At 39.6% G+C, this 24,426-nt stretch overlaps 4 protein-coding genes across 7 annotated transcripts in view; 3 read left to right on the forward strand and 1 right to left on the reverse strand.

Annotated features, from left to right (window-relative positions):
* The window catches only part of LOC149625257 (ATP-binding cassette sub-family C member 1-like), a 175,447-nt gene extending 156,642 nt beyond the window's left edge, over positions 1-18,805 (reverse strand). For both annotated transcript variants that reach the window (XM_089852103.1, XM_089852102.1), the window contains exon 1: positions 18,580-18,805. The gene's annotated coding sequence lies outside the window, so the exon portion shown is untranslated. The remainder of the gene's footprint in view (positions 1-18,579) is intronic.
* Positions 1,366-11,247, forward strand: LOC149625298 (uncharacterized). Its single transcript, XM_089852101.1, has 8 exons — positions 1,366-1,900; positions 1,962-2,104; positions 7,968-8,163; positions 8,228-8,389; positions 8,692-8,730; positions 8,791-8,988; positions 9,380-9,486; positions 9,557-11,247. The coding sequence occupies exons 3-7, from the start codon at positions 7,968-7,970 to the stop codon at positions 9,406-9,408; spliced, it is 624 nt and encodes a 207-aa protein (XP_089708227.1). The 5' UTR covers positions 1,366-1,900; positions 1,962-2,104; the 3' UTR covers positions 9,409-9,486; positions 9,557-11,247.
* Positions 5,395-7,972, forward strand: LOC149625299 (uncharacterized). 3 transcript variants are annotated; one of them, XM_089852100.1, is made up of 5 exons: positions 5,395-6,017; positions 6,080-6,136; positions 6,200-7,117; positions 7,173-7,317; positions 7,395-7,532. In XM_089852100.1, exons 3-5 carry the CDS (start codon positions 7,002-7,004, stop codon positions 7,404-7,406), a joined length of 273 nt encoding a protein of 90 aa, XP_089708226.1. In that variant the 5' UTR covers positions 5,395-6,017; positions 6,080-6,136; positions 6,200-7,001; the 3' UTR covers positions 7,407-7,532. The 3 variants fall into 3 exon arrangements, with proteins under 3 accessions (XP_089708226.1, XP_089708223.1, XP_089708225.1); XM_089852097.1 differs by having other exon boundaries at positions 5,396-6,017; positions 7,173-7,972; XM_089852099.1 differs by having other exon boundaries at positions 5,396-6,017; positions 7,188-7,972.
* Positions 14,111-15,359, forward strand: LOC149625300 (uncharacterized). Its single transcript, XM_089852106.1, has 3 exons — positions 14,111-14,244; positions 14,326-14,944; positions 15,024-15,359. The coding sequence occupies exons 2-3, from the start codon at positions 14,333-14,335 to the stop codon at positions 15,321-15,323; spliced, it is 912 nt and encodes a 303-aa protein (XP_089708232.1). The 5' UTR covers positions 14,111-14,244; positions 14,326-14,332; the 3' UTR covers positions 15,324-15,359.
* Positions 18,806-24,426: the final 5,621 nt, after the last annotated feature.

Below are 24,426 nucleotides of genomic sequence, written 5' to 3' on the forward strand. Positions count from 1 at the left end.
ATCGTAACAAATAGATCCCACATCATTAATACCACTACACTGAGGATCCAAGTTATTGACCTCAGGTGATAAGCCTAAAGTTTCCCATACGTTCCAACTCATTAAAATTTTCAGTTATCTAGAACTACTAGAACTTAACAAATTAAAAAAATTACAACAATAACAACCACTTCTAATAAATCCAATAAAATTTTATTTGTTTTTAAACTATTTATTATTACAAATCTTTCTTTTAGAATAGTTCCTAAAAGATGTTCGAACTATAAGTTTGAAAATTTCGCGCCATAAGACGTTTTCAAGAAACAGCCAATGAACGACGACCGGAAAAAACTACCGTTTGTCCCACCGAAGAACTTCCGGTCATAAGTTCGCACTTTTCTCGCCAGCCTGCGCTAGTGGTTATGGAGGAAAAACAATGGCCGCGTTTCACCCTCAGTAATTTATCCAGTAACGATAGTTATTAGTACATCCATGATCGGCTGACATCGCCGATGCCGGGCCGAAAGCACCGCGTTACCCCGCCGGTCCCCGCGGCCCGCGTATAACACGCTTGTAAGCAGTAGGAGGCGAGATACTAACTGGTGAGAAAATATGGAAAGAAAAGTACCAATTTTACTACTATCAGAGCGGTCTAAATCCCTAAGCTATGACGTCAGACAGCAGAGACAAATTCAATTCTATTTGGCGGCAATTTTAGCGCCTCTTTTTTTATCAATATTTGAAGTTAATTTTTAAATATTTAGAGGTGGATTTTTGGTGAAAATTTATTTTATTCTGAATGAGGACGTTGAAATCTATAGAAATGTATGATTTCTATAGAAATTTAAGGAGTGCTCAAAATGTCTTTACTTACTCTTTAACGCAAAGCAATTTATCAGCCTCAATTACACTACAATCAATATAACTTGCCAAATTTTAGCCTTATTTAAGGTTTGTGGAAGTTAAAACTCGCTTTTAGAGGTAGTTTCCTACACATCTTGTTTAGAATTTTTATATCCCAGTAAAGCCTTAGTTTACCAGGGATATTCAGAAAAAATACAGATTAAAATTATTAAAACAACGATTTTCCAAATATTTTTAGCAATCAATGAATTTTCTCCTATGTTGAGGTTGAACGTCAGATGACTAAGTCTCACAACTTTCTTGTTTTTGTTTGCATTCGCATCAAATTGATATAATTGAAAAATAACCCTTTCACCCTCGAAATCTGTAAATGGTTCGGTCCACATTTTTCTACTATAAATCTATAATAGACATGAGTTTATTTTGACTAACTTTCTCGTGCATCATATAGTCTTAAATTTTAGATTTCCTTAATAAATGATTAACTCAAAGGGTGTGTCAACCAGTTTGATGTGTTAATACTTAATGCCTTTGTGAATATTTTTGAATCGTTTAAATAAATTCTTTTCCTCATTCTTCTTGGAATTAGATCGAAAGAGAAGTTTCTCGAAGGTCGCTGGAGGGGAAGACACGGCCTCGAAGAACAAGTTTGCCCAATGAGGCTGGATTGCATATTCTCTAGAGATACACACTGAAGTCTGAATGTGAAAAGTATTTTGCTTGAGCTTAAGTTTATAATATTGATCAAGTAACCAGCGAGAGGCTTAGTCACCCGCTAAATTTGGTTATATTTTAATCCTTTGAGTTTTATAATGACTTTTACTGTATAAAACGAAATTAGACCTATACAGTCTATTGTTTCTCTAGACTATATATATTCCAACCTCAATGTTATAACGCTTCGGCCGCTCCCACGCTAACAGTCTTTGGGCAGTTTGTTTCTCCGAAGTGAGTAAGTCGTGGTGTCTCCTCTCTGGTCGTGCTATACTCAGTTTTTTCTCGCGCTCGCAATAGCCAATACGCTTGGGCTGAAATTTACTGGAGCTCGCGATAGCCGGTACGTTTGAGCTGAAAATTTTACCGATCTTTGTGTGCATGAAGTTATATGAATTGAATAGTTAAGTAGAGAAACATTGTCAAAAATCTGCAACTGAAGTCTCTTTGATGTTGATCCTTTTAAGCTGATCCTTTTAAGCTAAAAAGGGGAAGAATACCAACTTGGCAAGAACGGTCAAGCTTTTTTGGACTATTTCAGACTGAAGTATGATTTTAAATTGTCTATGATAACAATTTAATCTGTCGGATAAATATATGAATCAAAATGGAACATAAAAGGGGCAAAAGAAGGAGTTATAAGTGGGAAAAACCTCTAAGTTCAAGACAAAAAAGACGCCAGAGAGCTGAATATATTAAAAATATTTTTCGCCGCTTACCCAAAGATAAAATGGTAAAATAGTAGTATAGGGACCCCACGGATTTTTAAAAGTTTGTACTCATTTCTGATTGTAAATGAGGTGAGGAACACGATGCCGTTAAAATTTTCCACCGCAAATGATTTTAAAGTTTTTTTTTTTTTTCTTTCTTTCAAAATATGCCAATATACTATATGAAAATTGCAATATTTGGGAAAAGGACAAATCCTATAGGAACTGAACCTGAACCTAACCTAACCTAACCTGAACCTGAAACTAACCTAACCTAACCTAACCAAACCTAACCTAACCTAACCTAACCTAACCTAACCTAACCTAACCAAACCTAACCAAACCTAACCAAACCTAACCAAACCTAACCTAACCTAACCTAACCAAACCTAACCTAAACCTAAAATATCCCAAAAATAATCTAAGCAAGTGTATGCGCCCCAAATATCAAATATAAAAACAACCATAAGTAATATCAATATGTGCTACCCTTTTGATTTTTTTTTAAAAAAATCATTTGCGGTGGAAAATTTTAACGGCATCGTGTTCCTCACCTCATTTACTATCAGAAATGAGTACAAACTTTTAAAAATCCGTGGGGTCCCTATACTACCATTTGGCCGATAAAATGTCATCCCCAATTGATAATAATGAACTTAGACTGATAGATATTAGACCACAGATATTAGATTCGATAAATTCCTCTGATGAGACGAGTGTTACAACAAATACTAGCAGTTTATCTGAATCAAACCATTTAGATGTTCAAGATAATTTAAGTGAAAGTGGGGCATTTAGAGTTGATTCTCCACAAAAGGCTGAATCTTGTAATTCCAGTGATGATAACGATTGAGACAGTTCTATAACTTTCTTAACACAACCTGACAGCTTAAGCAGTTCCTCTGAAGACGATGTTAACCTTGACATCGCCTTCGATATAAAAAATTGGGCAATTAATCACCAAATTAATCATTTATCTCTGAATGACTTACTTCACATTCTTAGGAATTATGGGCATGATGTACCTAGTAATGCAAGATCACTTTTGAAAACCCCAAGGGAATCTACGGGTGCAGTTAGGGTAACAAATGGGGAATATTGGCACGTTGGTGTCGCTAATGGAATTGAAACATTTTTAAATAGTAACCCTAGCTTTGGAGAGCAAATATCGCTTGCTATTAATATAGATGGTCTTCCTATTTATAAAAATTCACTAAAACATTTCTGGCCAATATTAGCAGCAGTATTTAGTTTCACAAGAGTTATGATTGGCACGCCTTTCGTAGTTGGAGTTTTTTGTGGCGATGTGAAACCAGGAAGGCTCGAGGAATATCTAAATCCTCTTATTGAAGATTTAAAACAATTAGAAGCAAATGGATTTTCTTATCAAAGTAAAAAATTCACGTTCAACCTAAAGGGGCCGTTTATACTAGATACTCCTGCGAGGGCTTTTGTTAAAAAAACAAAAGGACATACAGGTTATAATTCTTGTGACAAATGCACAATAAGGGGAACAAGACCGGCACACACTACATTATTTCGCTATGAAAGAAATGCCAGAGAAAGGACCGACGAGTCTTTTAGAAATATGGACGATGAGCATCATCATTTAGCTGGAGATTTGTCACCTCTAGCCCAGTTAAATATTGACATGGTTAAGCAATTCCCTTTAAACTATATGCATTTAATTTGTCTTGGAGTTACAAGACGAAATCTCATTGCATTTTTGAGTGGAAACTTGACAGTGAGACTCAGTAAACTTCAGGTTGAATCATTATCTAGTAAACTTAATTTTTGTCGCCCATATTCTAGAGGGCCGGTAGGCCCTTCTAGATAAGATCCCACACCCTCCCGTAATGTTAAATGAAAATTCACAGATTTTCGCCGATTTTCCCATAGGAATAACATGGGGTTTTTGGTGCTCCTGTACATCGAATCATTTAAAAACTAAAGCGAAGTTACGTTTCGGAATACTTTCAAATTAACAAGTAACTATTCAAGGTGTGCCTTTTTCAAGTTTCATGAAAATTAATTAAGTCTAAGTATGTTAATTTAATTAAAAATGTAAGTACCTCAAAAGATTATTCTACAGCAGACGACGCTAATTGTTCATTACTCTACAGTAGACGACGCTAATTTGCCATTTCACCGCCTTGAAACTTTAACTTGATATTTTTCAATAAATATAACACTATATTTATTAAAAATTTCTCTGGCGGGTCTATTTTTCGTTTAATTATGTGTCTCGGTTGAAATTCTATACTTAAGATACCTTTTTAATTTATATTTTAGATGTTAGTTTCGACCAAGGCTTAAGTTGCCTTACTTAGGCCATGGATTTATAATAGAAGCGTACGTTTCATGGATATTTCACTGTCGCCTTCAGTAAGGCATAAGGATAGATGGATCAGTGTTGGAAATAAGTATTTTTTTAAAACTGGACCTGTGGCCTAGGTATTTTAATTAAAATAACTGGCCACGGTGCCACTCACTGTAAACGTACAAGGGCAGTGAACGCAATGTCATGGATAATTGTAATCGTAGGGTGGACTGTAAAAGATACGGATTTGATAGTTTAAAAATCGTGGCAGGATGTTCGTTTTGAAGTTGACTATTAAGCTCGGGTTCTAAAACGAATTGTGAGCCGTATCTTATAAGAATTAGTAGAAGTGTAGAACCATTTTTAACCTCGTCCTAGAAGTAAAAAATTTCGCATTTCAGGCAAAAAATTGTTTTATAATAGATTAATACAAATGCAGACTGAAGGGACAGATATTATATAAAAAGGACTTGGTTTGCCCAAGCCTAAAAAACAAAACGATAAGAGTTTTTTCCAGTTGACTGAAGCGCGGATATTTTATTTTTCTATATAATTTTAAAGACAATCCGTATTTTACTACTCTTTAGAATTTAATTAAATCTCCTGATTTTACTGCTAATGGATTTATTTCCTATAAATTAATTGAAATAAAAATTACTTATCTCAGATTTTTCAACAATTCCATTTTCGTAAAATTTTATCATGAAAAATCTGAGATAAGTAATTTTTTATTTCAATTAATTTATAGGAAATAAATCCATTAGCAGTAAAATCAGGAGATTTAATTAAATTCTAAAGAGTAGTAAAATACGGATTGTCTTTAAAATTATATAGAAAAATAAAATATCCGCGCTTCAGTCAACTGGAAAAAACTCTTATCGTTTTGTTTTTTAGGCTTGGGCAAACCAAGTCCTTTTTATATAATATACCCTCTGAGTTCGCCCGGAAGCCCCGCGCCTTGAAACATGTAAATCAATGGAAAGCCACCGAGTTAAGACAGTTTCTCTTGTATACTGGTCCCATAGTACTGAATGACATAATAAGGCCAGATGTTCTACAACACTTCAGGCTTTTGCAATGTTCTGTGTATATTTTAGCACATCCTTTACTACATAAGTCACATTCAGATTACGCAAATGAGCTTTTAAATATATTTGTTATACCTCGAGCTCATTTTACGGCAATGAATTTCAAGTCATGAATGTCCATGCCTTAACTCATGTTGAAAAGGACGTTGATATCTTTGGACCCCTTGACAATTATAGCGCTTTCCCTTTTGAGAACCATTTACATTTTATAAAGAAACGTCTGAGAACACCCAACAAACCATTGCAACAGTTAATGAAACGGATGGGGGAGTCAAAATTATATGCAGTCTCACGAAGTGAAAATCCTGTCAAATTAAAAAGACCATGCTATGGAAATTGCGAGTATGTACCCCCAGATAGCCAGTCTTTCAAGAAAATGGAGACTCCTAAGTTTATTATTTCAGTTTTTCCTGGAGACAACTGTTTTTTACTTGAAACCGGGGAGGTTGTGGTAGTTAAAGGTATTTTCCAAGATTCGGAGCAAAAATTTTATGTTTGTGCTAGAATATGCAAATTCTTTAAAGATCATTTCGATTACCCATTTAAATCCTCTGAGTTGGGAATATTCATCGCAAAACTGTCAAGTCGAACGAAAATATATTCTTATTCTCTTCTTAAGCAAAAATGCCTACTAATTCCTAAAGAAAAATCACCTTTGGTCACAGTGATCCCTTTACTGCATAATGCTTAAACTGTCTTGAGATTATTATTATTATTGTTGATGAGGAGGGTACGCGCCCTAGCACCGATGCCAAAGGCATATTGTGCATCCTCGTAATCAGGCCTTGAATAGGCCTGTAGCTGCAGCGTAGCGAAGAATTCGCTCCACCGTGAGAGAGGAGACCCTCGAGGGTTCCAGGGTGTGTGAATCAAAATATTCTAATCTAAGCGAGGCGAAGTAGTCGCACTCGCAAAGTACGTGGGCGGATGTTTCTTCCATCTCCTGACACGACCTACAGAGAGGGTCGTCGGCAAAACCCATCAGATGGAGGTGCCTATTAAGCCGGCAATGCCCGGTCAAAAGACCGGTGGCCAGCCTAATATCCCATCTGCCGAGCGAAATTAGGTCCCTAGCACGAGACCTGCAGGGACCATCGACAAACAACTTTGTCTGTCTCTGGCCCTCCATGCTGTGCCAGAGCTGATTTTGTATGACAGTCAACCTGTCATGCAGACACCGTTTGACGTGCCTGTAGGGGATGGGGACGGCCGGCTCCGGCCCCAAGAGCTTGGCCTCCGCACCCCTTTTCGCAAATCTATCGGCTTGCTCATTGCCATAATATCCGCTATGCCCTGGCACCCAGTACAGCAGAACCCTGTTGCAGGATGCCAGTCGCGCTAGCAGGTCGAGGCAGCTACGCACCAGTTGAGAAGAAATCTGACACTGGTTCAGAGCGTTCAGGGCAGCCTGACTGTCAGAATAAATTCTCACAGTCCGTCCGGTATACCCTTTGTTAATACAGTAATCTGCGCAATAACAGATCGCGGCAATTTCAGCCTGGAACACACTAGCGAAGGTGCCCAGGCAAGCAGAAAAGCCGACCCTTGTGGTTTGACAGTAATAGCCGGCGCCAGCGCCGGAATCAGTCTTGGAGCCATCGGTGAACCAAATGGTTTCACCCCCAGTGCCAAGAGGCAGCAGGTTAGTCCACTCTGCCCGACTGGGGAAGTGGATGCTGAATGGCTTAGTGAAATCAAAACTGGTAACGGTTTTGTCAGAGCACATCGTAAGCGACGGCTCAAGTGCGGCGTACTCCCGATAGAGCTTCGTATGGCTGTAATCCCAAAGTCTTGGAACCCAACAGCCACTAATGTTGAGCCTGTAGGCTCCCATGACAGCCTCCTCCTCAATGAAGAGATGAAGAGGAAGCATGTCAAGGAGCACCTCCAGGGAAGCAGTTGGGGTCGATCTCATGGCCCCCGTAACACCAATGCAGGCAAGCCTTTGAAGCTTGCGCAGGGCAGCCTGCACCGTCTTAAGCCGGACCCTTGTCCACCAGACAAGTGCCCCGTCTTGAGATACCTTGAACTGTCTTGAATTGGAAAGATATTGGTCAAATCAGTCTTTTAGGAGTCTTGTAGCAATTAGATTTTTAATGCATATATTAAACTATTAAAGGTATAAAACTGCAGATACGAACTTGGAACTCATTAGTTAATGGGGGAAAAGAAAGATTATTAGAGGCCAAAATTTGGCGGCTGACTTTAGGTCACCCTTGATATTCCTAACCCGTTCTATCGATTTTAACCACTACTTTTTAAATCTGAATGTTTTCAACACGGTAAATGTAGATGTATGCCATAGTGCATTTTATAAAGGAAGATACAGTTGACATAGTGCCGATATCTTGGCTCATAAAAAATGATTCTGCGAGTTATTGGCCTCCTGAAGGCACAAAATCGCGCGATATTTCGAAACTTGTTCAGAATTGTGAAGACGCTGAGCTCTCTTGGAACATTTTTCAAGTTAAACTTTTAGCCAAAGCAGGTATAAGCGAAAATTTCTAGACGTATGCCAAGGTTTTCACGAAAAAATAACATGCTTGTTTTAGCAACTTATTCGAAAGCTAGAACACTCAGTATTAGAGCGGAAGTTACTTCAGATATAGCGTCTGAATCTGATTGCGGCAAGGGGAAACGGAACAGATCATCTCAAAAAGCGAAACGTTACAGTACCGACGAAAGCGATGATAATGGATCAGATTTTGATAATGGTATTTATTAAGTGGTAGCATGCATTTACACGAAAATAGGATTCGCATGCTATACCCTTTGTAAACTTACTATCAAAAAAGATTGGCCGTCATACGATGGGTAAAAGACGTGTTGATGAAAGAGCGGTTGAAGGAGATATGGCAAAGGCGCTCTAGAGTTAAGGAAAGTGAATGGAAGACCAATCTCTTTTGACACTGACCTCAATACTACTGTAGCGGGTCTATCTATATTCACGCGGCAGTGTATACACTAGAGTATGGTGTTAGTGATTTTTTTTCAAACTTCCAAATATAATCTGCAGAGAATCAGCAAAATCGTCCGAAGAAAGCTAGCACTAAAGGTATTCCCATAATATTATATAGTTTCGGTCAGAATTTAAAGCCATATATTTCAAATAAAGATAAAAGACAACAAGAAAGCAAGTTAGGAAAACCTAAAAAGAAGCCACTTATTGATTTACCAAGCCCTTCGCTTTTCAAATCAACAAAACCTATGCCTATCCAAAAAGAATTCCTTATACCAGAACAAGCTTTTTCAAAGAATAAACAAACTGAACCAAACATTGAAATTATAAATTCAAGTGAAAATAATCCTACAGGTAAAGAAAATTTATTTCATTTATTTACATTTTCTATGTAACAATGTATATTCTCTGCTGGCCATATATTGAAGAAGGTTTACACCAGTAGTTTTGATTTTATGGCTTATTTCTACTCCTGAAATGACGAGAACCCATTTGGAGTGGTGCCCTTAAGAGCGGATCTGGATAAAGTTAAATTAAGGCCGTCAGTCAGCAGCCGCTCTTTAAGGTGTTTATAATTGAACTCCTTAAGGGTTTTCGATTTTCATTGAAGTTGTCGCTCGTGACCAAAATTTATCACCCCCCTCAGCTTATTTAAATTCCCATTTACTGATGACGTAGGCAATATTAATTTATGACCGTGGAGATTTAGTGGATAGGCATAAGAATTTCAGAGAACTCTTTTCAGGTGAGATAGTGCGCTCAGTTAACCAATAGAGATAGACGAAAACTACAACCATGAAACCGGCCAAATTAATGAAGAACCCAATTTAGCTGAAGAAAATATAACACTTGGTATGTTTCAAAATATCTTTTAGTTATTTATGTTAGGTTGAATTATATACGTTCATTATTGTTGCTTTAGAGTCAAATAATGAGGAACCCGTCTTTGGAGGGTCGCCTTTACCGGAAATGTCCGTACCACAACCGAATTCTAAACCGAATAAAAGTGTTCAAGATAATACCGCGAAATCATTTGAAAGAAGTAACCCCCTCTCCTTATGTACTGATCGAAATAATGCACGAACTCCGTCTGAAACAATTTCACCCTCGAAACGGGGACGATATAATTCAATTACTATGGAAGAATCCAATACAAGACAAAAGGACAATTCACAAAATTCTACTTGTAACAGAACAATTTCTTCAGTCACAAGATACAGAACAAATTGTGCATCCCCATTTCTTGGATCTAATGTTGAATACAGCCGAGCTCGTTCCAGCGCTACATTAAGCTACACCCCAACCACCAACTGGCTGAAGCACAAAAATGACAGGGATGGTGGAAGAGATGTTCGCAGGAAAAAAGCTTTGGAATTAAGAGAAGTGAATGTAAATGACGTGGACAGAGAGGGCACTCAAGATGAAGACAGTGCTTAAGTGCATATATATTAACTGTATGAAATTACACATTATGGACTTCAGACCTTAAATTTCATTTCCTTCGAAAGTTTCAAAATTAATTTTCCTATATTGATCGATTAATGATAATTTTCCTATATTATTTGCTCAATTTATGATAATTTTCCTATATTTTTTGATCGATTAATGATAATTTTCCTATATTTTTTGATTGATTAATGATAATTTTCCTATATTATTTGCTCAATTTATGATAATTTTCCTATATTTTTTGATCCATTAATGATAATTTTTCTATATTTTTTGATCGATTAATGATAATTTTCCTATATATTTTGATCGATTAACGATAATTTTCCTATATTATTTGCTCAATTTATGATAATTTTCCTATATTATTTGCTCAATTTATGATAATTTTCCTTTATTTTTTGATCGATTAATGATAATTTTCCTATATTATTTCAATTTATGATAATTTTTCTATATTTTTTGATCGATTAATGATAATTTTCCTAAATATTTTGATCGATTAACGATAATTTTTCTATATTTTTTGATCGATTAATGATAATTTTCCTATATTTTTTGATTGATTAATGATAATTTTCCTATATTATTTGCTCAATTTATGATAATTTTCCTATATTTTTTGATCGATTAATGATAATTTTCCTATATATTTTGATCGATTAATGATAATTTTCCTATATTATTTGCTCAATTTATGATAGTTTTCCTATATTATTTCAATTTATGATAATTTTCCTATATTATTTGATCAGTTTATGATAATTTTCCAATATTCTTTGATCGATTTATGGTAATTCTCTTATATTTTTTGATCGATTTATGATAATTCTCTTATATTTTTGATCGATTTATGATAATTCTCTTATATTTTTTGATCGATTTATGATAATTTTCTTACCTTTTTGATCGATTTATGATAATTTTCTTACCTTTTTGATCGATTTATGATAATTTTCTTACCTTTTGGATCGATTTATGATAATTTACCTATATTTTTTGATCCATTTATGATAACTGTTTCAAGTTAAGTACAGTATTATTACCTGTTTTGTTCAAAGAGGTATACGCCTTGATAGTAAAAAATTGAATATTTTAAAACTTCGAAAAATATTATGTCATTACGATTGTGTAAGTTTTATTAAAGATTTGTTTTCTAAGATACTCTAACGGCTATCTTCACTAAGAATGTGTTTATTATATATAGTAGTAGTATATATTGGGTAGAAACATACCTATTATTACTTTTTTCTAAGTTTCAGTTCACATTATTTTACAATAATGATGAAAAATAAATTTTAATATCAATTTTCCCTTATAATTTTGGGTTGTAAACTTTGCTTAACTGGTTCAAAATAAAAAAAAAAACAGCGGGCTCTTTAAAATGTCAGCCTAAAACGTGTCAATTACAATGCTTATAAAATGACAACTTCAAAAACAACAACAAATCTTGGGGTTTTAGTAAATTGATAATTAACTTGAAATTTAGCGTGGAACCTTTAAAGTTTTAAGAGTATATATGCAGTTCTTAGTAACTCGAACTCATTACAGCCATCAATAAAAAATAGGTTAATTTATACATAGGAAGTCAAGGTTTTTGGAGTATATTATCGGGTTCGCGAAATATGGGATTATTTGACGGATAATTATACAATTTTAGTAGCGAGAATAAGTCGGGAAAACAGCAGTATAAAGGCTGGGAAAGTAATGTTTTTATAGTCGGAAAATCATTGGTATAAAGGCTGGAAAAATAATGTGTATATAGTCGGTAAAACAGTTCGTTCCAGGTCGGTACAATAACATCTTCACAGTAGGGGAAGTAACATATTTCAAATCGGGTAAGCACTGAGTTTAAAGTCGGAACAATTTCTCTTCAAAAGTCGGGAAAATAGGTCTTTTCTAGTCGGTTAAATGTCGGTTTTACGCTGCGACCAAAGTCGGAACTGTACGCGTTTTAAGGTTGGACAGATGCCCGTTTCAGGGATGGGGATACAAAATCACGAACGCTCTATAGAGTTTTATTATAATCGGCTAATAATACCTATATGAGTCTGTGGACAGTCTGCCAAAAGTTGGTCGGCCGACTTCTTTATGGGTAGGACATTTCGACGGTCAATCGGTCGTTTAAGTGACCTTTTTTCGTCGACGCCGGCCCAACTCAACGCCGTCGACGTAGGGCCGACGTTTTAGTGCTACAGGGGACATGGAAGGGAAGAAATAATTGGTCAAAAATTTAAATTTATTTATCATTTAGCAGGAAAATGTGGCATCCAACGCGACAGCATCGACTGGTGAAAGTTTGCCCCTTCGTGACCCCTCGGTCCAAAAAGTGACTCCCTCAGTCGAAAAAGCGGTCGCGAAAGTCAAAAAAGTGACTTACTCAGTCAAAAAAGTGACTCCCTCGGTCGAAAAAGTGACTACCTTTGTCAAAAAAGTGTCTCTCTCAGTCGAAAAAGCGGTCGCGAAAGTCAAAAAAGTGACTCCCTCAGTCAAAGGAGCGTTCCCGAAAGTCAGAAGAGCGGTCGCGAAAGTCAAAAAAATGACTCCCTCAGTCGAAAAAGTGACCCCCTCAGTCGAAAAAGCGGTCGCGAAAGTCAAAAAAGTGACTCCCTCAGTCAAAGAAACGTTCCCGATAGTCAAATGAGTATAGGTGGTGTACCTCGAAGTCAATTAAGCTCCTTGTACTACAACCAGAACAACATTCCATTCAGTGATGAAGATACAGCTATGAATGTAGACGAACAAGTTTTACAGGACATTGAACAACGTCACTCAAAGGAACTATAAAAAGAGGTATTTTATTTGTGTACATTAAGGCCATACATGGAAGGGAAGAAATAATTGGTCAAAAATTTAAATTTATTTATCATTTAGCAGGAAAATGTGGCATCCAACGCGACAGCATCGACTGGTGAAAGTTTGCCCCTTCGTGACTCCCTCGGTCCAAAAAGTGACTCCCTCGGTCCAAAAAGTGACTCCCTCGGTCCAAAAAGTGACTCCCTCGGTCCAAAAAGTGACTCCCTCGGTCCAAGAAGTGACTCCCTCAGTCGAAAAAGCGGTCGCGAAAGTCAAAAAAGTGACTTACTCAGTCAAAAAAGTGACTTACTCAGTCAAAAAAGTGACCCACTCTGTCGAAAAAGTGATCCCCTCGGTCGAATAAGTGACCCCCTCAGTCGAAAAAGCGGTCGCGAAAGTCAAAAAAGTGACTCCCTCAGTCAAAGAAACGTTCCCGATAGTCAAATGAGTATAGGCGGTGTACCTCGAAGTCAATTAAGCTCCTTGTACTACAACCAGAACAACATTCCATTCAGTGATGAAGATACAGCTATGAATGTAGACGAACAAGTTTTACAGGACATTGAACAACGTCACTCAAAGGAACTATAAAAAGAGGTATTTTATTTGTGTACATTAAGGCCATACATGGAAGGGAAGAAATAATTGGTCAAAAATTTAAATTTATTTATCATTTAGCAGGAAAATGTGGCATCCAACGCGACAGCATCGACTGGTGAAAGTTTGCCCCTTCGTGACTCCCTCGGTCCAAAAAGTGACTCCCTCGGTCCAAAAAGTGACTCCCTTGGTCCAAAAAGTGACTCCCTCGGTCCAAGAAGTGACTCCCTCAGTCCAAAAAGCGGTCGCGAAAGTCAAAAAAGTGACTTACTCAGTCAAAAAAGTGACTTACTCAGTCAAAAAAGTGACTTACTCAGTCAAAAAAGTGACTCCCTCGGTCGAAAAAGTGACTACCTTTGTCAAAAAAGTGTCTCTCTCAGTCGAAAAAGCGGTCGCGAAAGTCAAAAAAGTGACTCTCTCAGTCAAAGGAGCGTTCCCGAAAGTCAGAAGAGCGGTCGCGAAAGTCAAAAAAATGAGTCCCTCAGTCGAAAAAGTGACCCACTCTGTCGAAAAAGTGATCCCCTCGGTCGAAAAAGTGACCCCCTCAGTCGAAAAAGCGGTCGCGAAAGTCAAAAAAGCGACTCCCTCAGTCAAAGAAACGTTCCCGATAGTCAAATGAGTATAGGCGGTGTACCTCGAAGTCAATTAAGCTCCTTGTACTACAACCAGAACAACATTCCATTCAGTGATGAAGATACAGCTATGAATGTAGACGAACAAGTTTTACAGGACATTGAACAACGTCACTCAAAGGAACTATAAAAAGAGGTATTTTATTTGTGTACATTAAGGCCATACATGGAAGGGAAGAAATAATTGGTCAAAAATTTAAATTTATTTATCATTTAGCAGGAAAATGTGGCATCCAACGCGACAGCATCGACTGGTGAAAGTTTGCCCCTTCGTGACTCCCTCGGTCCAAAAAGTGACTCCCTCGGTCCAAAAAGTGACTCCCTCGGTCCAAGAAGTGACTCCCTCAGTCGAAAAAGCGGTCGCGAAAGTCAAAAAAGTGACTTACTCAGTCAAAAAAGTGACTCCCTCGGTCGAAAAAGTGACTACCTTTGTCAAAAAAGTGTCTCTCTCAGTCGAAAAAGCGGTCGCGAAAGTCAAAAAAGTGACTCTCTCAGTCAAAGGAGCGTTCCCGAAAGTCAGAAGAGCGGTCGCGAAAGTAAAAAAAATGAGTCCCTCAGTCGAAAAAGTGACCCACTGTCGAAAAAGTGATCCCCTCGGTCGAAACAGTGACCCCCTCAGTCGAAAAAGCGGTCGCGAAAGTCAAAAAAGTGACTCCCTCAGTCAAAGAAACGTTCCCGATAGTCAAATGAGTATAGGCGGTGTACCTCGAAGTCAATCAAGCTCCTTGTACTACAAACAGAACGACATTCCATTCAGTGATGATACAGCTATGAACGTAGACGAACAACTGTTACGGGACATTGGACAACGTCACTTAAAGGAACTATCAAAACAGGTATTTTTTGCGTACATTAAGGCCATACATGGAAGGGAAGAAATAATTGGTCAAAAATTTAAATTTATTTACCATTTAGCAGGAAAATGTGGCATTAAACGCGACAGCGTCGACTGGTGAAAGTTTGCCCCTTTTGACGGTTACTACGATTCCAGATTTCTCCAATAATAAACAGAACATGGGCAAGAAAGCAATCAACGAAGATCATAAAAATGAGGATGGAATCGAAAGTGCTTCAAAAAGCCAAGACTGCGAAGACGACGAAAGGGACGTATTTGAAACGCAAATTTTGTATGTTAATTGGGGAGACTATTTATTTTGTGTAATTATTTATAATGGGGAAACTATTTATTTAAATGGGTGTAAATTTTCCCCATAAGACCATAAATTTATATTAAATGGCCATAGTACAAAAGACCGGCTGCCCCATGAAAATATCTTCAGTTAGGCTTCCATGAAGATATGCTGCTGTGATATCCAATTGTCTGACGGTCCAATCCCATTCAGCGCTAGGGCCAACATTAGTCTCAAAGACTTCAATCTTGGTACTGGTGAATAAGTGTCATTGTAGTCGATGCCGTATATTTGGTCATATCCTCTCGCAACTAACCGGGCCTTGTACCTTTCTAATTCGCCGGTTTTCTTAAATTTCTTCTTGAATATCCATCGTGAAGTTATGACTCGTCTATTCGTTGGTCTTGGTACTAGGATCCATGTCTCATTTTCTTCTAAGTTCTTCATTTCTTCTGTCATGGCTTCTTTCCAATCACTTGCGTCATTTCTAGTCATGGCTTCTTTCACAGTTGCAGGATCAATTTCCTGAATTCTGTTACTAGAGGGTTCTTTCCGATCGGTGACGATCATAATTTTCGGAGTGATGGATTGCGCTTCTGCTTTTGTTCTTCTTTCTGCGATTCGTTCTGAGCGTCTTGTAGGTACGGTTTCTTGCTTTTGAAGTTTGCTTGTTTTCGTTGAGGTGCCACGTGTCGTTACTCTCACTGGAATGTCCATAAGTGGGATTGACTGTTTCATTCTTGTTTTGGTTGTTCCTTCAACGTTTGTTACGCTTTCATCGTCGGTTTCTGAGTCATCGCTCCTACTGGGCAGGTCTTCTTCTACATGAGGATCTTGTACAAACGAAAACGAGATGTCTTCCCCTTGTCCTTGTGCGGTTGTTTCATTAACTTCATCTAGTGGCTTCTTCGACCAATCGTCTTCTTTCCGCAGGGGGTAAACATTTTCTTCCACTACGACATCTTTGCTTACAAAGATTTTATTCGTCTGAAAGTTCCAAAGTTTGTATCCCTTTACTCCTTCTGGATAACCGATGAAGACGGTTTCTTCACCTTTTGGGACTAGTTTTGTACGTTTGATCAACTTGCTTCTAACGGACCAGACACGGCAACCAAATGGTATCAAATGACTGAGATCGACTTTCTCACCAGTCCACAGTTCTTCTGGTATGTCATTCCCAAGTGATTTCGTTGGACAACGATTACGAATGTAACAAGCTGTATTTACAGCGTCAGCCCAAAATTGTCTTGGGAGCCCTGATTCAATCAACATGCATGTGGCAGCGTCCATTAACGTCTGGTTAGCTCTCTCTGCTACACCGTTTTGTTGCGGCGTACCAGGGATGGTCAGTTGCCTAGTGATGCCATGTTCGGCTAAATAGTCGTCAAAATTGTTGCTAATGTATTCACCATTATCGGTGCGAAGTTTTTCGATCGTTAGTTGTAAAGAGTTTTCTACTCTTCGACGGAATTCGTGAAATTTTTCCAGAACTTGGCTTTTCTTTTTCATAAAGAAGACGGCTGTGTGTCGCGTAAAGTCGTCGATGAATGTTACCATATAATTCGACCCTCCCTGTGATGTTGGTGCGACTTTTCCAACAACATCTGAGTGAATTAGTTCTAATGGCCTTTTGGCTCTTGTGGCTTGTCCTTTAGGAAAGGGTTTACGTCTTATTTTCCCTAACATGCAGGTTTCACGTTTGCATCTGTACTTCCTTCTGTTTCTGTTGTAGCTTCTTCCTTTAATAAGTGATTTAGTGCTTCCTTGTTCAGATGTCCTAATCTTCGATGCCAGAGTTCTTCATTGGCCAATTTAGCTACTTTTGCTTCATTTCTGACTTGATCTTGAATTTTGTACAATCTTCCATGACGTTTGGCCGTTAGTATGACTTCGCCGTCTGGCTCGATGATCTTGGCCGTTCCTTCTTTAAAAACGACTGAGTATCCCATCTCTTCAATGCGACCAACTGACAATAGGTTACCGTCTAGGTCGGGTACGTACAGAACATCTCTTAGTTCTATGCTGTATTTGTTTGTTTCAGAAAGGGGATGGAATGTCATTTTTCCTTTTCCTTCGACGCAAATTTCGTCTTTGTTTGCTACTTCAACGGTTGCCTTTTCTTCACGGTAGTCAGTCATTCTTGCTTTGCACGAGGACATGTGATCGGTTGCACCGCTATCCAGAAACCATGAGTTATAGTTTGGTTCTTCATCCGTCTTTTCACCTAAATACAGGGCTTTGTGCAAGATTACATCATCATTATATAACTGGGCTTTCTTCGCTGTGCTCTTCTTCGTCTTAGTGTTCGCTCCTGTAGCTTGGTCCTTGTCAGGGCATTCATTTGCAATATGTCCGTATTTTCCACAGCAAAAACATGTGACATGGCGAGAGTTAAAGGGAGTAGTCCTTGGGCCTTCTGTTCCCCTGTCGTTCTTCCATTCGATCCTGGGTTTTCTTCCTTTATAGTAGCCTTTTCCGTCATCTCTACCCTTGCTTCTGATAACTAACGCCTTGCCTAATCCCAAATCTTCATTGGATGTTTGCCTCTCTGATTCTTCTTCTTCATCTCTTCGGTCTTGTCGCTTCTCTTCTACTGCGAGTCGTGCTTTCACGAGCTGTGTGGATATTGCGTTAACGTCATGTTCCAGATTGAGAATGATATGTTCGTAGCTCTTTGGTAAACCCATCAACATTATCAGTGCCAATTCTTTATCTTGAAACCCATAGCCGCAGGCGTCTAGTTTCCTGTGAAGCTCAATTATTGTTCCTAGATAAGTTTGCATTTGCTCGTCCTTTCCTTTATTTACATTAAATAAATCACGCAATAATTGCAAAATATGAAGTAGGCCATATTTGGTGTGCATGTCGCTTAAGGTTTGCCACGCGTCTTTAGCTCTTTGGTGATTGCCAATATCGTCTAGAAAGTTGTCTTCAACCACGAGATAGAGAAATGATAAAGCCTTCTCGTTTATCTTCCTTTCTGCATTCGTCATTGCAGGGCCAAAACCAGGGTCTATAGCTTCCCATATACTCTTGCTAATTAACGCGGCTTTTGTCCTAATGGACCATGAATGATAGTTACTCTTTTCGGCTGATAGCCTAGTAATTTTAAATTCGTCGCCTTGTGTGGCCATTTTTCGCTCTGCGTCTCGGGCGGTTTATAACCATGCAATAATACGTCGTCAAAAAATATTAAGCCTTGTCACAATACTTGATATCGTCTTCTTGATTCTTTATTTTCCTTCTTCTTAATTCTTCTCAATAAGTCAAGCGTACTATTCTTCTTCGTTTTTATTTTTCTTCTCTTAAATGCGTATGAAGTCGCGTTTTGGACCCATAACCTGTTAGATTTTGCTTAGCTTAAAAAGAAGGCGAGCGGGAGCGTAGTGTAATAAAGAAACTTTTTAATGGCTAACTGGAAGTAAAACTAAAACGTACAAGAGAGAGAAAAAACAAAATATATCCTAAACTAGAGACCGTAAGGCCATCTATTAAATATCGAGTCCGGCATTTAGATTGCACCATAGTCTGACACGGTCTTTATAGTAGTTCTCGAACTTACCTACCTGGTAAATCGGTTCTTAAGATAGAGACGGCGGAAGGAGCCGCGTTACCGAATTATCTTCCTCCGCGTGTGGGGAGGTTCTTTCCTAGGAGCTTCCAATATATCGTGTGGCTTGCCCAGGCACATGTTACGTACTCCATGTGTTAAACCTAATTGGCTTTTAATAATAGTAGTTGGTAGAAACTATAGGAGAGTTGGTAGTAATTATGATATTAATAAATTCAGTGCCTAAAATGCTTTAAACAAAACGCATTCGTCACTTTTACTGTTTTGATTTACTCCTAGTGCATTTGTCCTTCGTACAATATGATAAGACAGATAACCCGGAAAGAAGGGAGTTTCAAAGACTTTAAATCTAAGTTGTAGTTTGTTAGTTGGCGCCTTAATTTTTTTGGAATGCTTATTCTTTATCATTTCCAATTTTATCGAAAAACTGCTGAGCGAATTCAATAAACCGATGCTTAACTAGGGGTTATTCATGGAGCTAAAATGTTAAAACAATCACCCCTAACATTCTGGCTAACCTTCTGAACACGAATTTTATCTTGCCAAAGAAAGGAACCAATTAGACCTAATGCACTAGGTCCGATTGGTTCCTGCCTTTGACTTAACTAGCCTTTACCAAGCTTAGCCACTGTGTAGTAGAAGTGTTATCTTTAAGGGGCACCAACGAAGCCAGCCCCCCCCCCCCCATTGGGACGGAGCGTGGCCGTTCAGATACTTACCCACAGTGGGCGTTGACGGTGGAGGGTGAAGTTCGCCAACTATTAGAAGTTTATTAACTTGCCATACCTGCATCTCAATGGTATCTGACTCCCTGTAATCTAAACTCCGTTTCATCCCAACCACGTATAAAATTATATGAAACACTACCGTCGTGAAAGCTTTGAATTTAGTGTTTTCTTAGTATGAGACACGAGAATGGAATAAAAACAAATCTCTTCGATTGTTGGCCAGGTTTTCGATCTGTAATTTTTCCCAACAAAAGAACATTAAAAAGCGAATCAACTTTCTCCTGGTTTTTCATTAAAAAATTAGTAGCGTAAGAAGTGGAACTGCACTTCCTTATCCGGTTAAAAAAACATGGGTCGCTGCTAGTGGTTTAAACGCCCCACAATAAAAATAGAGGCCCTAAACTAAAAAATTAGTCAAGAAAGTCATACCACCTGATCTATATTTCTTTCTTTGCCACGAAAGAAAAATCGCTCGTGGAGATTTGGCGCCCGATCTCGTGGAGGTGTTGACGTAAAAGAAATGGGCGGGAGACGTTCCACCAAAGACCTACATATGGATACTTAAATATTAGGATTTTGTTATGTTTGTAAAACCTAAGCATAGATGGCGCCAGCCTCTTCATTGGAAAGATATTTTAATCTACCTCTATTGCTTTCTCTCCAAAGAAAGAACGCAGTAGAGACACGCGCATGAAGCCAGGGTGAGCAAACGTAACGCTTGTCGATAAATAGAACCCCTTAGTACTATTACTATGTAATAACAAATAAACTACTTAATGTATCTTAATTAGCCTCAGTATTAATTATTAGTCCACGACTTAGTTAGGCTCAGAATAGTACTCTTAAATTATATTACCCTACCTCGGAAATAAGGGAGGTATAAATATAATAACTGGCGACGGAGATTTTCTTTGTTTATCGACCACACCCTCACCCCGCGGCGACGACTCAAAATGGCGGCTTCCTCTCTCTCTTCCGTCGAACCTTTCGACGCGTCTTCCAGCGATTGGTCAACATACATCGAGCGGATTGAACTCTTTTTTGTGGCCCACGACATTCCAGCTACAAAACAGGTCGCAACCTTTTTGACTTTGTTAGGCCCTACAACTTATTCTTTGGTGCGAAGCCTCACAGCTCCAGTAGCTCCTTCAGCAAAAACTTTTGCCGAACTTAAGACGATATTAGGCGGCCACCTGTGCCCTAAGCCTTTGTTAGTAGCGGAACGTTTCCGTTTTCACCGATGCCGCCAGTCCGCGTCCCAACCCGTCTCAGCTTTTGTCGCCGAACTTAAACATTTGTCCGTTCGCTGCGATTTTGGAGCGACATTAGATGACACTTTACGCGACCAGTTTATATCCGGTTTGGCAAACGATGCCATTTTAAAACGTCTTCTCTCGGAGAGCACGTTAACTTTCCAGCAAGCCGTCGACATAGCCGTTTCAATGGAAACAGCCGCTCGGGACACTCGCGAACTTCATGGTTCTGTTTCTGCCCCTACCGTCAACGCGCTTCGTTCCAGTTCCTCCCGCGCTTCTTCTCATCAGTCTCGCGCTGTACCACGCTCTACGCGTCCCGCCCGCTCTACGTTTTCCGGTTCCGATCGGCGTCCCGCTTCACCATCGGGTCGCCCCGCCTGTTTTCGTTGTGGTGGGACCACGCACACTGACTCTGCCTGCCGTTTCAAACGTGCCCAATGCAACCGCTGTCACCGACATGGCCACATCAGCAGAGTATGTAAGCAGACCACACCGCGCACACACGAGAAGCACCGATCTGGTTCTACGAAACCCAATGTTCACTCGCTGGCAACGGAGCCGCTGGAAACCGTCACCACAGAACCCCTGGGGGAGGATCATCCCATAATGATTGACTTGGAAATCAATCAGACGCACCTGTCCATGGAACTGGACACGGGAGCCTCCGTTTCTGTACTTTCAAAGCAGTTATATGACGCAACGTTCAAACATATTCCATTGGAACCAACTCGGAAGAAACTCGCCACTTACACTAAAGAAACCGTGCACCCACTGGGTGTCATACCGGTCACTGTTCGTTATGAATCACAAGAAATTCAGGAACTCTTATATGTGTTGGAGGGGGAAGGAACACCTCTTTTTGGCCGAAGCTGGCTTAGTAAAATTAAGTTGAACTGGAAGGAGTTGACTGCTTCCCAAGGCCACATTGCTACACTTGATTCAGGGGTATACCCGAAAAAGCTCAACGACATTCTGGCAAAACATTCAGATGTTTTCAATAACTCAATCGGAAAATTGGCTAATTTTAAAGCTCATCTTCGTCTACGGGAAGGAGCTCAGCCCAAGTTCTGTAAAGCTCGCACTGTTGCTTATGCTCTACGCCCAAGGGTAAATCAAGAACTCGAAAGATTAGAAAAGGAAAACATCATAACACCAGTGGAATTTAGTGATTGGGCTACGCCGGTAGTTCCGATCGTTAAACCAAATGGTTCTATTCGCCTTTGCGGTGACTATAAGGTTACCGTTAATCCCGTACTGCAAGTAGACCATCATCCAATGCCCAGAATTGAAAAAATGTTTGAGAAATTGAGCAAGGGCACTCGATTCACAGAAATAGACCTCAGTGAAGCATTTATGCAGATCCCGGTAGACGAAGAAACCAGCAAAGTATTGACCATCAATACTCCCAAGGGTTTATATCAAGTTAACAGGCTCGCTTACGGAATAGCCTCATCCCCGGCAATCTTTCAGAAAACGCTAGAACAAGTTCTAGCCGGTCTCGATTCAGCTAGCAATTTCCAAGACAACATCCTGGTCACAGGTGAAACCGATGAAGCTCATTTGGACAACTTAGATAAAGTTCTAACACGCTTACAAGAGTACGGATTAAAGGTCCGCCGGGAAAAATGTAAATTTTTTGTAAACTCTCTTGAATGTTTGGGTCACATCATTGACTCCCAAGGTTTACACCCTACTCCGAAGAAGATCATGGCTATACAAAACGCTCCTATTCCGACTAACGTTTCGCAATTACGTTCCTTTATTGGATTGGTCAATTATTATGGAAAATTTATCAACAACATCAGTATGAAACTCCACCCACTACATCGCTTACTGACGAAGGATATACCGTGGGCATGGACCCAAGAATGTAATGCCGCTTTTGAAGCCATCAAACACGAATTGACTTCGGACCACGTCCTAGTAACCTATGATCCGGCCTTGCCTCTAGTTTTGTCTTGCGATGCGTCACCCTATGGTATCGGCTGCGTTCTCGCTCACACCCTACCGTCTGGCGATGAACGTCCTATTGCTTACGCTTCGCGTACTATGACCAAAACGGAACAAAACTATGCACAAGTCGAAAAAGAAGCTCTCGCTATTATCTTCGGCATTAAGAAATTCCACTCATACCTATATGGTCGACATTTTACGTTGTATACCGACCAACGTCCGCTAACGAAGATCTTTGGTCACCATTCGGGACTTCCGATTCTCGCCGCGTCACGTCTTCAGCGTTGGGCCGTCATGCTCGCGGCTCATCACTACACCATAAAGTACAAACCCGGACTTCGTCATGCCAACGCAGACGCGCTTTCGCGACTTCCACTCGCGGTTACGGTTCCTGATATCGAAGATGGAGCCCATTTATTTAACTTTCACCAACTCAGCTGCTTGCCAATAACCAGCCTCGACATTGCTCGAGCTACCAGCCAAGATCCTATTCTATCCAGGGTGCTCGATTTCACTCTGAATGGATGGCCTCAATTAAAGGAGGAAGAGACGGATCTCAAGTTTTACTTATCGAAAAAAGATGAACTCACGGTCACGCACAATTGTCTACTGAGAGGCATGAGAGTAGTCATTCCGACAAAATGTCAACCTAAAGTTTTAGACGAACTGCACAAAAACCATCCCGGTATAGTCAATATGAAAGCTTTAGCTCGTAGCTACGTCTACTGGAAAGGCATCGACCAAGACTTAGAACTCAAAGTAAAATCCTGTTCGGAATGCCAATCATTACGGAAGAATCTGCCTAAGAGTACTCTCCATCCGTGGATACACGCCGACCGACCATTTCAACGGGTCCACGTCGACTACGCTGGTCCCTTCCGCAATCACATGTTTTTCGTCGCTATCGACGCCTATTCGAAATGGCCGGAAGTATACATATCGAAATCATCCACGGCTGAGCAGACCATAGAGTCTCTAACTAACATCTTTTCAAGATTTGGCTTAGCAGAATGCCTCGTTTGTGATAACGGTCCGTGTTTCACGAGTACTGAATTTGAACATTATACCGCCATGAACGGAGTTAAACACGTATTCTCTGCGCCGTTCCATCCAGCCACAAATGGTTTAGCCGAGAGGTTTGTCCAGACGTTAAAAAGGAATTTGAAACACTCACACCCTTCAACGTCCATCCAACAGCAACTGGACAATTTCCTGATGACATACCGCAACACGCCTCACGCAACTACGGGGGAAACGCCTGCCAACATGTTTTTAAAACGCAGTCTAAGAACGCGTCTCAGTCTCCTTAAACCAGACATTAGCGATAGGGTTCGATCACAGCAAACTAAACAAGTTCTCCGTCGAGCTAGTGGTTCAAACAAACCGTTTGAAGTCGGAGAAACCATATACGCCCGAGATTATCGAACTGCCAAGCCTGGTTGGACACCAGCTACCGTGATAGCACGAACCGGGCCCGTGTCTTATAAAATTCATACGAACGAAAACATGATATGGAGACGACATCAGGACCAAATTATCGAACGCAAGGATCACTCTAATCCAGACGAGTTAATCCCGCAACCTACCTCACCGACACAACCACATTCTCCCCTTTCTTTACGAATAACGAGTCCACCTTCTGAACAATCTAGAACACCAACTGCTCAAACACCACTCAAC

Source organism: Phalangium opilio, unplaced genomic scaffold, assembly GCF_054372755.1.
Source record: "Phalangium opilio isolate 3A_F unplaced genomic scaffold, DU_Popi_V2 ptg000105l_1, whole genome shotgun sequence".
Taxonomy (NCBI): domain Eukaryota; kingdom Metazoa; phylum Arthropoda; class Arachnida; order Opiliones; family Phalangiidae; genus Phalangium; species Phalangium opilio.

Coding starts and splice junctions, on each gene's coding strand:
- LOC149625300 (XM_089852106.1), top strand. CDS start 14,333: ATGTGGCATCCAACGCGACAGCATCGACTGGTGAAAGTTTGCCCCTTC. Junction 14,945..15,023: donor TAAAGGAACTATCAAAACAG/GTATTTTTTGCG, acceptor TTTACCATTTAG/CAGGAAAATGTGGCATTAAA.
- LOC149625298 (XM_089852101.1), top strand. CDS start 7,968: ATGTATGCCATAGTGCATTTTATAAAGGAAGATACAGTTGACATAGTG. Junction 8,164..8,227: donor TAAACTTTTAGCCAAAGCAG/GTATAAGCGAAA, acceptor TGCTTGTTTTAG/CAACTTATTCGAAAGCTAGA. Junction 8,731..8,790: donor GAAGAAAGCTAGCACTAAAG/GTATTCCCATAA, acceptor TTTCAAATAAAG/ATAAAAGACAACAAGAAAGC.
- LOC149625299 (XM_089852097.1), top strand. CDS start 7,002: ATGCCAGTCGCGCTAGCAGGTCGAGGCAGCTACGCACCAGTTGAGAAG. Junction 7,118..7,172: donor AAATTCTCACAGTCCGTCCG/GTATACCCTTTG, acceptor CGGCAATTTCAG/CCTGGAACACACTAGCGAAG.